This window comes from Sturnira hondurensis, unplaced genomic scaffold (assembly GCF_014824575.4).
Source record: "Sturnira hondurensis isolate 20B ecotype Veracruz unplaced genomic scaffold, ASM1482457v3 Scaffold0015475, whole genome shotgun sequence".
Classification (NCBI taxonomy): Eukaryota; Metazoa; Chordata; class Mammalia; order Chiroptera; family Phyllostomidae; genus Sturnira; species Sturnira hondurensis.
In genome coordinates this window covers 1,627,199-1,641,580 of record NW_028088106.1, presented here as the reverse complement: position 1 = coordinate 1,641,580, position 14,382 = coordinate 1,627,199, and the positions used below count along the sequence as shown (strand labels likewise).

The window sequence follows — 14,382 nt, the reverse complement described above, 5'->3', positions numbered from 1 at the left end:
TCTGTCTCTCTCTGTCTCTCTCTCTTTTAAATACTTGTAGGTAAATATTTCTACAACTACCAAAACAATCTCAAACATTATTTTTCCTCCTCCTAGGGTAAAAATAGCATGTTACCATATTTTGTATAATAATCTCCATCAAAGTTAACATTGTTCGAATCTTGTAATGTTAGTGTATCAACATGCTTAGGCTACAGTCCCCAGTTATTTAATTAAACACTAATCTGGGTGTTTCTGTGAAGGTATTTGTGAGATGTGATTATCATCTGCAATCAGGGGACTTTAACTGAAGGGAATTATCCTAAATTATATGGGTGTGTCTAATTCAATCAATCAAAAGGCCTTAAGTACGGCATAGAGGTTTCTTTGAAGAATAAGAAATTCTGAATTTGGAGTGGTAGTTAAGGGTACTGAATGTTAGCAAAAGATATGTTAGGGATCTACTGACCTAGGAACCCAGCTCCTTGTAGGGAGGTGGGGAAGATTAGGGGCAGGGGAAGACTTTGTCAGCTCACTTTCCTCCTTTATCTAAAATAAAGTTACCTGTGAGAGAAGTGAAGTAGAGCACAGCAGACAGGGGATTTGCAACAGAGCATCCAGATTTTGAAAACAAGAATGATCAAATGATTTACATATTTACATACAGACAACACAAGCTATCATGCAGCATTGCTGACCACCACCAGTCTTAGCACTTAGGTAACAGCATCAGTTAGCTAGAAGTAGGAAGTTACCAAGGCAACATGCAATTAATACCTGTTTGCAAACCAGTCAAGAACTACAGTAGCAAGGTAAAGGCCCAGGTTTCCTTTCACCCTGGAGACTATATTGGGCAAGTCTGAAAGGAGAACCCAGGTACTCCAACCTTGTTTGCCTTTCAGTGTTAGTGGCAAGATAATATAGAGTTAAATTCTCACATGTACATAAAATTTCCTTGTCTTAGAGACTCACCTGGTTTCATGTATTGGTCTGCTATGAATTCTATTATATGATTATTCTTTAATGAACTCATTTACACTTTTAATACTGCAGACAATCAAATCATTCATATTCCAGACTATTAGACCCAATATACCTTCTATTCCTACTGCTTACATTTCTATTATCAAAGGCCAGATGTTCTCCTCGTAACTCTTATTCATTTGATCCTCACGAGAACTTTATAAAATATGCACTTTGTCTTTATTTTACAGATAAGAAAAGAAAGCACTACAAGCTAAGAGTAACTTGCTCAAGGTCACTAACTTAAATTTACTTAATGAAACCTAAAATGATTTAGTTTCCTGCACCCTTTAGGAGATGGACAATGTCAAATTCTTATCAGTAGACCAAATACAGTAGACCAAATACAAAAATCTGGTTCCTGAATAAATTTCTGACTCAAAAGCCACAATTATTAATACTAATTTAATGTATAGTTTGTAATGAAGGTTCTGAAAAATAGTACATCTTGCACAAGTTAAAATTAAAAATTGTCATTTTGAATTAATTTAAAAGTAACTTTCAAATATATTAATAAATGATAGAGTAGACATCTAATGCTTGTCATTAGGTGTTGAATCATCATCTCTGTACACTTAAAAATATCTTTTGGCATAAAACATCTGAGAGACCAACTGCAAAGTGTAAATAGCAATGCTAATTTCTTTATTGTAAACTTTCCTCATATAAGCTGTATGGTTTTCTCTTTGATTTATTTTGAGTAGGGAAATGGGAAATGGACATTTAGTATTAAAGAAGTTAAGGTTTTCCTCATTATAGAAATACACATGTAAGTTAACATTTTGGTGTTACCTAAAACTACCGCATTACAATATAACAACTTTATTTGCTCATATTATTTCCATCATACTCATTTTTACATATTAAATATTTTGAACAACTCCAGATAAATACTAACTAAAGTGATTTAGTACAATTTAAGTTCTTAGTATAGGTCCTAATCTTTAGAGTCTCTGGTTTGTTTTGTTCTATCATCTTCCACATAGAAATATTAGCATTTTATTTTGCCTTTAATTTCAATACTACTTTGAATTTCAGCTATGATTCAAATATTAAAACAAATAGTCCAAGAAAAGAAGTTGTTTAGAGTATCATTTTATATCATAAGTTTATACATAAAAACTTATTGCTAATATTGGTGATCCTACACTTTTAATGAATCACCACTCTTTAAAATGAGCTACTTCAGCCTGGCTGGTATAGCTCAGTGGATTGAGCGTGGGCCTGCGAACCAAAAGGATCGTAGTTCGATTCCCAGTCAGGGCACATGCCTGGGTTGCAGGCCAGTTCCCAGCTGGGGATGCACAAAAGGCAACCATATATTGATATTTCTCTCCTTCCCTTCCCCTCTAAAGATAAATAAATAAAATCTTTAAAAAATTAAAAATAAAAAAAAAAGAGCTACTTCAAGTAAGTATAATTCCATACTTTTAAGCAAAAAGAAAAAAGCTTAATAGCTTCATGGTGTACTGATTTTACCCCCAAATTAAAACTATTCTATATATGTGATTTGAAGCACAATTATGATTTTCTTCCATATATTTCATTATTTGCACATTTAACATAATGTCAAAATTCAAGTTCCTTATTTGTTTTTTTTAAAGATACTCTGAGGTCACAAGTGAGCAATCAATAATTTTTGCATCTCAGAGAAATATTAGAAATTATTAAGGGAGTGATTACAGTTTGTAAAATATTATAACATATAGATATTAGTGTGTAATTCTGTAAATTATCTACTAAAGAAACTTGGTATTTTAGATTTTTCAAGATTTTTTATGGGAATAACTCAAGGTTTTCTTTTAGCACCATGGTATTTTGGCAAATAATTTACAATGGTTGGCAAAGGCAGAAAAAAGAAACTAAATAAACACACCACAGAATAATGAAAACCAAATGGTTACTACTTAAATCACTGTAACTATTAATCAGGGCACAGGGATGACTGGGGAAATCTAAGTACATTACATTGCCACTGTAGTAACATATCAACTATTCACCAGTGAAAATAAGATATTTATTAATTACACTGAAGTTTTAAGCAACTACAGTCCTTAATATATTGTAAAAATTCTGTTATTAACCGACTGATCTTCTTATCAGAAAAAGACCTTCTTCTTACCCCACAGAGACCGAACAGATTTACTAAGATTGGTAACTTAATTTCTATTACTAATCTGTAATATTTTCTTTCAGGCTCTAGATGAAAAATACATTGCACAAATCCAGCTTTGTCATATTAAAAATGGCAGTGATTGTTTAAAAAATAACAGAAGAAGAACTGACCAACAGGTTCCTTTTGATTCTGGAAGAGGATCTTGCTATTACTGCCGTCCATGTTCGCCATGTTAATTGTGTTTCCGTCCGTCCAGTAGAGTTTTCTTAATTAAAAAAAAAGAGATATGGATTAAAAATATTATATTTATGCCTGCTTGTTGCTGGAAGCATACATGAAAGAACAAAACTAATATCAAAGTAAATTGTCAGTGCAGGATTAATCCTTTTTAGGAAGGCCCCAAATTGGTGACTACCTTGCTTACAGCAGTCTTCACATAAGACTGGGAAGAAAGCAGAACTCTTGCTTTTTCCTGTAATTGCAGGATAGTTTCCTCATTTTCCTTCCCTTTCACATTCACACCTAATGTTTATGACCACAGGAAATTATTTCCATTTAAAATAATTCACCAAGATTGAATTTTCTTGTCTTGGACAAATCAGACATCTTAGGAACAATATCACTTCAACCATTGCCATTGAAAGTGCCAAGGAGGGAGAGTTTGTCTGCGACCTACATGGGCGCTCTGTGTGGGTATGTGATGACTGGCCAGTGCATGGGATAATCTAAGCAATTTAGAATATCAACATGCAGTAAATATGTTATTAACAATTCATGCTAAAAACCCTTTTCATGCTATTTTAAAATTGTGAACTGTCACTCCCTAAAAACATAAATTAGTGAGATTTTAAAATAATATATAAAAATCCAATTTTATGCAGATAAAATTCTCTAACCAGAGATCCCTTATATAATTTTTATATTTACACTTGCACTTCTGACTGTATAGCTAATAAAACAAAGAATTGTTAAATTTTATTTTCAGGTACAGTTGACATTCAATATTGTTTTATATTAGTTCCAGGTATACAGCATAGTGGTTAGACAATTATATAATTTATGAAGTGATAAAATTTTGTCATATAAAATCAGAGCAAAGGTAGGTAAAATTTTTGAAAAACTTAAAAAATAATCATACTTTACCCCCTGACTGGGTGAGCTGTAAGACACTGTGGCTTATCAATTCCATGGATAATTGAGGTTTTCAAAGAGCCATCCAGCCGTGCCACATTAATTTGTGTTTCGTCAAATTCCGAGCTAATCCAGTATAAATTACGTGAGACCCAATCCACGGCTAGCCCTCTGATGCTCTGAATATCTACAAAACAGGAAAGAGGAAATTAAAAAGTAAAGGAAATTTCCCATTCTTTTGGCTTTTCAAATAAGTTATTTTCTGTCTTAGAGAAATTTTGATTTACACTTTAATTTGCTAGCTAAAATTGTACAAGATTGTCATCTCATTCCCTTATCAGCCCTTCTTAACACATAATTAATCATTAATGTTTTACCACTGAGCCATTTGAAACCTGCAGTAACAATTAGCATTGAAATTACACTAACAGCCAACAATTCATTGGTAAACTCAGGAGCAGACCTGAGCCGCAGTCCTATGGACCAAGGTGACAACAATGCAAAGTAGAATAATAGCTCCTCTGGTTGGTAGCACATCTTTCAGTTAGGAGAAGGTCCTTGTGGAACACCAACGAATGGGCTATTTTATATTTTAAACGTCAATTTGTTATTGAAAGTAAACAAAACAATTCAACTTTCCTAAAAGAATAAACAGATTTGAACATCTTTCAAAATAGATCATTAACAGAAATAGATTGAAATATGAACAAAAACTAAAATTCTTTTAACCTTCCTCCAATGTGAATTCTACAGAAATTACTGAAATCGAATTGAGTTTCAATTTGTTACAGCCAATATGAATATTTGAGTTTGTATTCCTTGATCATTCAATTAGGCATCTTTAAAAATAATAGGATTTAGGATTAAATACAATTGCACATTTTAATTAAAGAAATAAATTAAAGTGTTAGTAGTGGTGGATACTGGAAAATCTTTTCAGCATATTAACATATAAAGTAGGTCAGTTTAGTCCCCAATCTGTGGCAGACATGTGACGGGTCTAACCTGGCTTTGCCTTGATTTTACAAGTTTTAAAATTTTCTAGCATACAGTAACTATAGAGTTCTCTAGACCGGTGTTACTCAAGATAACAAGACACCTGGAGATTGTTAAAAATGAAGCTTCTGGTTCAGTAGGTGAGGAGGGGCTGACATTTTGGAAGTTGCAGCCAGTTCCCAGGTGCTGCTGCCCCCTCTCCAAAGCAGCAGATTGGGGACCCCACAGCAACTGCTACTTAGCTCCTGGAACTGACATATCTTTCTATGTATCATTTCCAAAAAATGGCATGAAGCTAGATTTCACCTTTAAATGAAGACACCAGACTGTAAATTTCCCAATTAGTTTAAAAGTAAAAAGAGCAGACCCTGGCCAGCTGCACAGGTGGCTAGAGTGTCATCTTTATACACCACATTGTGAGCTGGATTCTTTCGTAAGGGCACACACACGAATCAACCAGTGAATGCATAAGTAAGGAGAACAACATTGATGTTTCTTTTCTGCTGTTCCCCTTCTTTCTTCTCTAAAATCAATATTTATATTTTTTTAGAGCAATATAAGACATGGGGATCTTTGCAGTTCTGGGTCAGCTATAAAGTGCTCCATCCAGGCCGATGTCCTTGAATCTCAACCAACCCAACTTTCCTGCTTAAAACCCTTTTATTATTTCTAAATAAGTTATAATGAGATGTGTCTTCATGTTTTAGGTTGTGTGCCTCTTTTTTTTGTTTGTTTTTCATCAAGTCACTTAAAATTTGGCCTTTTTATTGGAAAATTAGGCTAAGTATAGATGATGCGTATGATTGTTATAAATATTTTATTAGATGATGTGTGTTTATGTGCTTTAATGCAGGGCTGAGGAGTACACTGTCAATCCAAGCACTTAGTATCTTCTGAATTTTTACCCTAGATTGCTTGGTATTGACAAAAATAATGAAATTAGTTTTTATTTTTTCTAATATCCATTGTTCCCAAAGTTTTTGTTTTTGCTTTTGGCTGTCCCTGTTGTTTAAAATACTTTTATTCATTTTTGATTTGGTCCTTATCATATGGCCAAGAAGACCAAAAATAACTTGTAAATACTTTTAAAATACAATATTAAAATATTTTATTATGTAAATTAACTAGCAGCTTAGCTGAACTAGTGAAGTGCAAGACAGATTGAAGAAAAAAGACAGAGCCAGCATAAAGAAAAAAGAAAAAGGCTAAGTGAGTGGGAGGTTAAAGTGAATAGTCTGGCACATGTAGTCAGTTTTCAGATGTGGGAATAAAAGAGACTAGGTTAGGAAAAAATGGTCAGGGATAACATTTGAGGTGTTTTATTTTGTTTTTCCTCCTTCTCCAGACTGAAGAATGGCCTCATGGAAGGCACAATATTCCAAGGGGATAAATAAAAAAAATATTGTTATGAGGGAAAATAAAACATGAAATGCAGCTAAAAACCCCCAGACAATAAAAAGACCAAGAGAAGAATGACAATTAGACAATCACGGAGATTCTCAATAGCAATGAGGGATGCTATAAGATAGTGGGGTAATGTGTGGAAAAGATTGAAAAAAAAAAACCCTGAACTTGAAATTTGTAGTAAACAAAATTATTCTACATCTAACTACAGCAACGGAAAACCCAAATAATTTGTTTATAAAATGAGCAAAGGACTTGTATATATATTTATCCAAAACCAGATATTGAAATAGCCAACATAAAGAGACACTCAGCATTGCTAATCATTGGAGATGCAAATCAAAACAACAATTAACTACCAACTCACACCCATTAGAATGGCTACTATAAAACCAAAACAAAACAAAGAACAATACCTAAGAAAATAACAAGTGCTAAGAGGGATTTGAGAAAATTGGAACACACATTATTGGGAAGATGGGTGGGTGGGAACACATACTGGGTCGGAGTGTGAAATGGCACAGCTTCTATGAGAGAACATATGGCAGTTCCTCAAAAAAATTAAAAATAGAATTACCTTGCAATCAAGCAATTCCAATTTTGACTATCGCCAATAGTCAAGCATTGCATAACAATATTTCGATTGATGATATATAGGGGTGGTCCCATAAGATTGTAACGGAGCTAAAAATTCCTATCACCTAGTGACAATATACCCATAGTGACATTGCAGCCATCTAATGTGGTGCTGTGAGGCATTGCTATTTTGCAGGGGTCTCAGTCTGGTGAGGAATGCATGGGGCCACTCACCTGGGTTCTGGTAAGCTTTCCACAGACATCTCCCCTTTCTAAACCAATGTTACAACTGGACAGAACCTTTGGGTTATTATAACACCCTTCACCAGTAACCATTAGCAAACCTTATGGTAAAAAAAAAAGATGTTTATGATTTTCAGGCTCGGAAATGTACAAAGCACACCAGCAGATACACAATGAGGTTGGTGGGGAGAGCTCACACACCCACAGGGGTCTGGGATTCTACTTTCACTGGGGTTACAGGTGGGGCCTTGGGTTGTAAGGTCTCACTTTTTATCGGTGAATTTAAAACATAAGATCAAGGATTCCAAACACAAGAAAAAAGACCAAAAAAATAAAAGAAGCCTAAATGCTCTGTCAGTTAGAAAACTCAACCAAAATCTGTAAAAGAAGAAGCCTCAGTGCAGACATGTTCTTTATCTAGTTGTGTGGCTGGCAATATGTTTATTCAAGCAAGCTTTCCAGAAGGGGATGCCCCATTGCAAGGAATGCCTTAAACTGAAATCAAAGCTTAAGTTAGGCACTTACATAAAGGAAAGAAAGCCAACTGTCAGGGCTCACACTACAGTTACATATTCGTTGTGATGCTGGTCTAAACAAAGCTACTATGCTGCCAGTCCTGGAAAAGTATAACACATACAATTACAGTTGTAGGCTATAATATCCAAGTTTGTGTAAAGACACTCTTGATGTGTGCACAGTGACAAAATCTCCTAGTTGCACATTTTTCAGAACATATCCTAATGGTTAAGTTGGGCAAGACTTGTATACATAAAAGACTTGAAAGCAGAGTGTCAGAGAGATGTTTGTACACCTATGTTCATCATAGCACTTTTCACAGTAGCCAAAAGGAGGAAATGACCCAAATGTCCATCAACAAATGAGGGTATTAACAAACTGTGGTGCATACATACCTACAATGGAATTGCATTCAGAGTTAGAAATAAAGGAAGGTCCAACACAAGCTACAAGCCAATGTGGATGATGCCTGAAGTCATTATGCTAAGTGAAATAAGCCAATCATGAGAAGACAAATTTGTATATGACACTTATATGACATACCTAGAGTACACAAATTAGATGAAGAAAGCAGAGTCATAGTTACCAGGATTCGGAGGAAGAGAGACCTGGGAGTTACTGTTTAATGGGTATAGAGTTTCAGTTTTGCCAGATGAAGATTTCAGGAGACTAGTTCCCCTATGTGGATGTACTGAACACTACTGAACTGTACTTTTAAGGGTCAAGATGGTAAGTTTATATTACATGTATTTTACCACAGATTTCAAAGTTATCTTTCAGAAATGAAAGCTAAATAGATTTTCAGATTATAGAATATCACTCAACTATAAGAACATTAAATGATGTAATTCAGAGAGAAGAGAAATGATCACAGAAAGAAGGCTATAAATGAAAGGCGTGGGCGTAAGCACAAAATTGGGTATCATGATGATATGGCTAAATAAAAAAATTGCTTGTCAATTCTCTGTGAGTTTCATTTATTTTTTTCTATGAACTGGACCTGCTGACACCAGCATCTTAGGGGTGGGCACAAAGGCTTTTTTGCTGAAAATCAGGCACACACTCAAAGGAGGAGGGGATCCCATACTATATAAGTTAATGAAACATCCACAAATGCTTGATCCAGCTTCAGAATTAGAACATTACAAATACTTTAGACGTCTTGGGTGCCTCACCCTCACTAATTTTCCACCTCTCCAAATCTTGATTTTGTAAGTTTTAACACATGTATATATCTCAAATCTATATATTTTTTCTAGATAATGTGGGGCAAATGTTTAACTTCACATAAGCTTATCTCTTAATGTCTTTTACCTATAATTATTCCTATCTTAAGGAAACAACTGACTGATGATTTGGGGGAAAGTCTAAAGCAAGCCTCTTCCTTTTATTTTCACCTGGATTGATGTCTCCAGCACCTTTCCAATGATCTGGTCAATTCTATCCTTCTCAGTCGTCAAGTTGAATTGTTTCTATTGTATAACTACAATACTCTTAGTGTTTGTCACCTTCTCATACCTCTCCTTGTTCTAGTCTCATTTTGATTTCAGAATGAGAACATTTCTTTAACTTTCTCATTGTATCTTTACCTATAGTACGTCTCATATCCAATCTTTCAGGTGTCCACCACATTTATCTTCTAAAGAGGTGGTATCACCTATACCCACCTGTAAAATTCTTCAGTGGTTCTCCATTGCCTTGAGGGAAAAAGGAACAGCTCCTCACCCTGGTATAAGACCTTATGTCCTGCAATTATATTAACCTTCTAGTTAACTCTCGTACAAGGTCTAACTACCTCTCCCTACTTCCTCCTCTTTGATGTGTCCAGAGCTTTGTGCCTACTGATATTTCAACCTGGACTGATTTTACTACCATTTCTCCCAAGGTCTAGATTGTCTACAACCTCCTAAGTGAGAATTTTGTCAATTCCATGTAAGAACTCAGTGCTCCCTCAGATAAGTGGTTTATACCCCTATTAGACTCCTTGTTTCATTTAGCCTTATATTTAGTTAGTTCTTTAATTTAATTAGTTATTTCTTTAATTTAATTAGCTGGTTCTAATTCACTTTTTTCACCAGATATGAAGGCCCTTGAGGTTATAAACTGTCTCAATTAAATAATAGTCATTGCCTAATTCATCTAGTGTCCCAGACACAGAATCCAGAATACAGTGTAAAAAATAAGTCTCTAAAATAAAATAAAATAAAATAGTATTTCTATTCTTCTAACTAAAAGATACAGAAAAAACATAAGAAGTATTTCCCATTTTGCACCTATTGTTACACAGACATACTTCTCAAGAAAATAACATTTAGAGGTGTCATTTTTGCCTTTCTTCCTTTTCTGCTCTTTTTAAAAAAAGTCACAGATGTTGACATTTTTCTACCAAAATGTTTTCCGGGTGAAAATAAAAATTTAAAATTCTATTCAGAAATAGGCCAAATGACAATCTTTTCCCATTGGAACATTCTACTTTAATTCAAGGCCTGTTTCCAAAATTTTGATCTCACTATTATTACTGACCTGTTTTTCATTTATTTCATTTTCCCTGTAAAAATTTTCACAAGTTTCTATTTTCTAAATATACTTCTTACTGAGTATAATTAAGTATTGCATCTTGCAAAATTCAGGGAATAAATGAATCATCAGTAGTCACTGAAAAAATTGTTGGCAGAAATAAATAATAATTTAAGTATTGATGGAAATTTATTTATTTATTTTTAAGGATTTTATTTATTTATCTTTAGAGGGGAAGGGAAGGAGAGAGGAAGAGAAATATCAGTGTATGGTTGCCTCTTGTGCATCCCCCACTGGGAACTGGCCTGAAACCCAGGGATGTGCCCTGACTGGGAATCAAACCGCGATCGTCTGGTTCGCAAGTTCGCGCTCAATTCAATGAGCTATGTCAGCCAGGGCTGATGAAAATTTATCATGAAATAGGTCCAATTAAATTCAAAGTTGCATTGAGATTCAAATTTTATATAGTAGCAATGTGATCGAAACATGTTTTAAATGGTTTATACTTTTGTAATTTAAAAAGTGTATTGACACATGGACAAAACTAGGGGGGTTGGAAATGGGCGAAAGGTGGGGAAGGCTGGAGGGGGTTGGCTGGGGTGGGAGTAAAAGAAAACTGTACTTGAACAAGAATTAAATAAAAATGATTTTTAAAAAGTGTATGGTTATATGATAATTTCCTAGCACATAAGACAGCATCCTGTATAGAAATAAACAGATATACTTCTAATTTATATTCATACTCTTTTTTTATTTAGCTTCTGCTTAACTCATCCTAACAGTTTCATTCACTAAGGTAGTAAAGGATTCTACTATTAAAAAATTAACTTTGCTCAAGCAATAATCCTTACACAAAATTGAGCTTAATTTTTCAAAAATGAGAAATTTATACTTGGCCTAGAAGATTCAGATACATCAGAAGTATTTTCCCATAAAAAATGAGATTCTATTGACAATGGCTTGGAATTTCATAAAGCTGTCAATTGACTAGGTATTGTTCTTTTAAAGATAGTCCCACAGCTCTACTGCCTCTTTGGAGTACTTGTGTACCGCTCAGAATTATACTTTAACTGATGAAAGATTGCCCACCCCAAACTTACAAGTATTTCTTGTAATTAAAACACTTCCTTGGTTCCCCTTATTCTTAGTATTAACATACAAATCAATAATTTTCCCTATAAGGCTGGCATGGTTTGGTTTCTATTTCTTTTTCTTTTGCTACATCAATTTGCACATCATACCTCTCCCATTCTGGGCTTCATACTACTCAGTCTATACTAGCCCACCTTCAATTACTTACTTACCCTATAGAAAATTTTCCAGTATTTGTTAAAATGATAAAATTCATTATTATTAATGCTAATGAATATATATATTATTAGCAAGAAAATGTTAATGGTTAAATTTTGGTTATACAATTATAAAGAGAGACTGCTAAATGCAGTTTAGTCCTTGTTAATTATTTTTTAAAGATAGACTCACTGGTAGTTGCCAATCTACACTTAGAGACAAAGTTGTTCCCCAATTTTCTTGAAGTAGAATATCTATTACATTACAAAATTCACAGAGCCTTTTGGGAGGTATTTCACATCTACAATGAAGTGTTTGAACAAACTTTTACTAGTCTGTCAGTCTTGGGAGGCACCTACCACTCTTTAAGTGGTCTCTTGAAATTTTTAATAGTCATTACCCAGGCAGTCTTTTTTAAGTCTAGTCTAACAATGATTATCTAACCATTTCTTTCTGTAGAAAATCCTGTACAAAGAAGAAATCCTTGCATTCATTCTTTTTTATTAAATCCGCACCCAAAGACATGCTTATTGATTTTAGAGAGGGGAAGAGAGGGAGACAGAGAGGGAGAGAAACATTGATTATCTTTCATTTGCTCCTTGACTGGGGACCAAAGCACAACCTAGGCACACGTTGCCCCAATAGGGAATCGAACCCACAAACTTTCAGTTAATGGGATGATGCCCAACCAACTGAGCCAGACCAGTCAAGGCCACATTAGCTTTATTCTTTTTTTGTTATTCTTTTTTCTTTCTTTTCCTCTTTTTTTAAAAGAAAAGCTTTTCTCTTAGGACAAGTTTGAAATAAATATTTAAAGCTTATAACCAATTCATTCAAGTTGCTTTAATAGTAGTAACCTGAGCATTATGCTAAGTGAACATAACCCAGGTAGTGAAAGACAAAAACCAGATGATCTCACCTATAAGTGGAATCTAACCAATTAGACAAACAAGCGAGCAAAATAGAACCAGAGACATGGAAATAGAGAACAAACTGACAGTGACCAAAGGGTATGAGGGAGGTGGATAATGGGGGAAAGGAGGGTAACGGTCAAGTCAAAGAACATGCATAAAGGACCTATGGACAAGAGCAAGGAGTGGGTGAGGGGAGAGAGAATGTGAAAGGTATGGGGTGGGTAGGGCAGGGGAGATTAATGGGGGAAAATGGGGACAATTGTAATTGAACAATAAAAGAAGTTCGTTTGTTTGTTTTGTATTTCTTTTTTAAATTTTTTTAATTTATTTATTTTTCAAGTACAGTTTTCTGTCTTGATAAGTCAGTATTCTAGCTCTCACCTCAGCTGAGCACCAGACACAAGAAGACTTGTCAGGCCTCATCAGGCCTTGGCAAAGTGCTCTAGTATATTTTCAGGGCACCCTTTCCCTCTGCAAGTTCTCCCATGTCTCCAATTCTGCCGCACTGTACCTGCATCAATTTCCACATTTACTCTTTCTCTTTTTTTTGTTTTTCTTTCTTCTTTTTCCAATTTTTTTATTTAATTATTTTTCAAGTACAGTTTTCTGTCTATCACTCCCATCCCATCCCACCCCCCGTGCTCCCCCCTCCCTCCCATTTCCACCCCCCCCATCCCATTTCCACCCTTCTCAGTTGTTGTCCATGTATCCTTTATATATCTTCCTCTAAATCCCTCCCCTATTTCCCCTGAAATTCCCTCCCCTCTCTCCTCTGGTCAGCCTGTTCTCTATTTCAGTGTCTTTGGTTATATTTTGCTGGCTTGTTTGTTTTGTTGTTTAGCTTCCTGTTAAAGGTGAGATCATATGGTATTTGTCCTTCAACACCTGGCTTATTTCACTCAGCATAATGCTTTCCAGTTCCATCCATGTTGTTGCAAAAGGTAGGAGCTCCTTCTTTCTTTCTGCTGCATAGAATTCCATTGTGTAAATGTACCATAGTTTTTTGATCCATTACTTTACTGACAGGCACCTAGGTTGCTTCCAGCTCTTGGCTATTGTAAATTGTGCTGCTATGAACATTGGGGTGCATATGTTCTTTGGGATTGGTGTTTTAGAGATTTTAGGATACAATCCTAGCAATGGAATTGCTGGGTCAAAAGGCAGGTCCAATTTTAGTTTTCTGAGAAAATTTCATACTGTTTTCCATAATGGTTGTACCAGTCTGCAATCCCACCGACAGTGGACCAGAGTCCCATTTTCCCCATATCCTTTCCAACATTTCTTGTTTATTGCTTTGTTTATGATAGCCATTCTCACCAGTGTAAAGTGGTATCTCATTGCGGTTTTAATTTGCATCTCTCTGATAGCAGGCTGATATCAAACTGTATTACAAGGCCACTGTAATCAAAACAGCCTTGGTACTGGGATAAAAACAGGCACATAGAGCAATGGAACAGAACAGAGAACCCAGAAAAACCCTAACTCTTTATAGTCAATTAATATTCGACAAAGGGGGCAGTAACATAAAATGGGGTAAAGATAGCCTCTTCAATAAATGGTGTTGGGAGAACTGGACAGCTACATGCAAAAAAATTAAACTCGAGCACCAACTTACACCATACACCAAAATAAATTCAAGGTGGATAAAAGACTTAAATATAAGCTGTGACACCATTA

At 34.9% G+C, this 14,382-nt stretch overlaps 1 protein-coding gene across 1 annotated transcript in view; it reads right to left on the bottom strand.

Annotated features, from left to right (window-relative positions):
• The window catches only part of LRP1B (LDL receptor related protein 1B), a gene marked incomplete at its 3' end in the record, with an annotated part of 1,343,287 nt that overhangs the window by 435,877 nt on the left and 893,028 nt on the right, over window positions 1–14,382 (bottom strand). The window contains exons 31-32 of the mRNA XM_037064526.1: window positions 4,262–4,436; window positions 3,289–3,383 (exon numbers count right to left, since the gene is read on the bottom strand). Coding sequence (XP_036920421.1) covers window positions 3,289–3,383; window positions 4,262–4,436 — 270 coding nt within the window. The remainder of the gene's footprint in view (window positions 1–3,288; window positions 3,384–4,261; window positions 4,437–14,382) is intronic.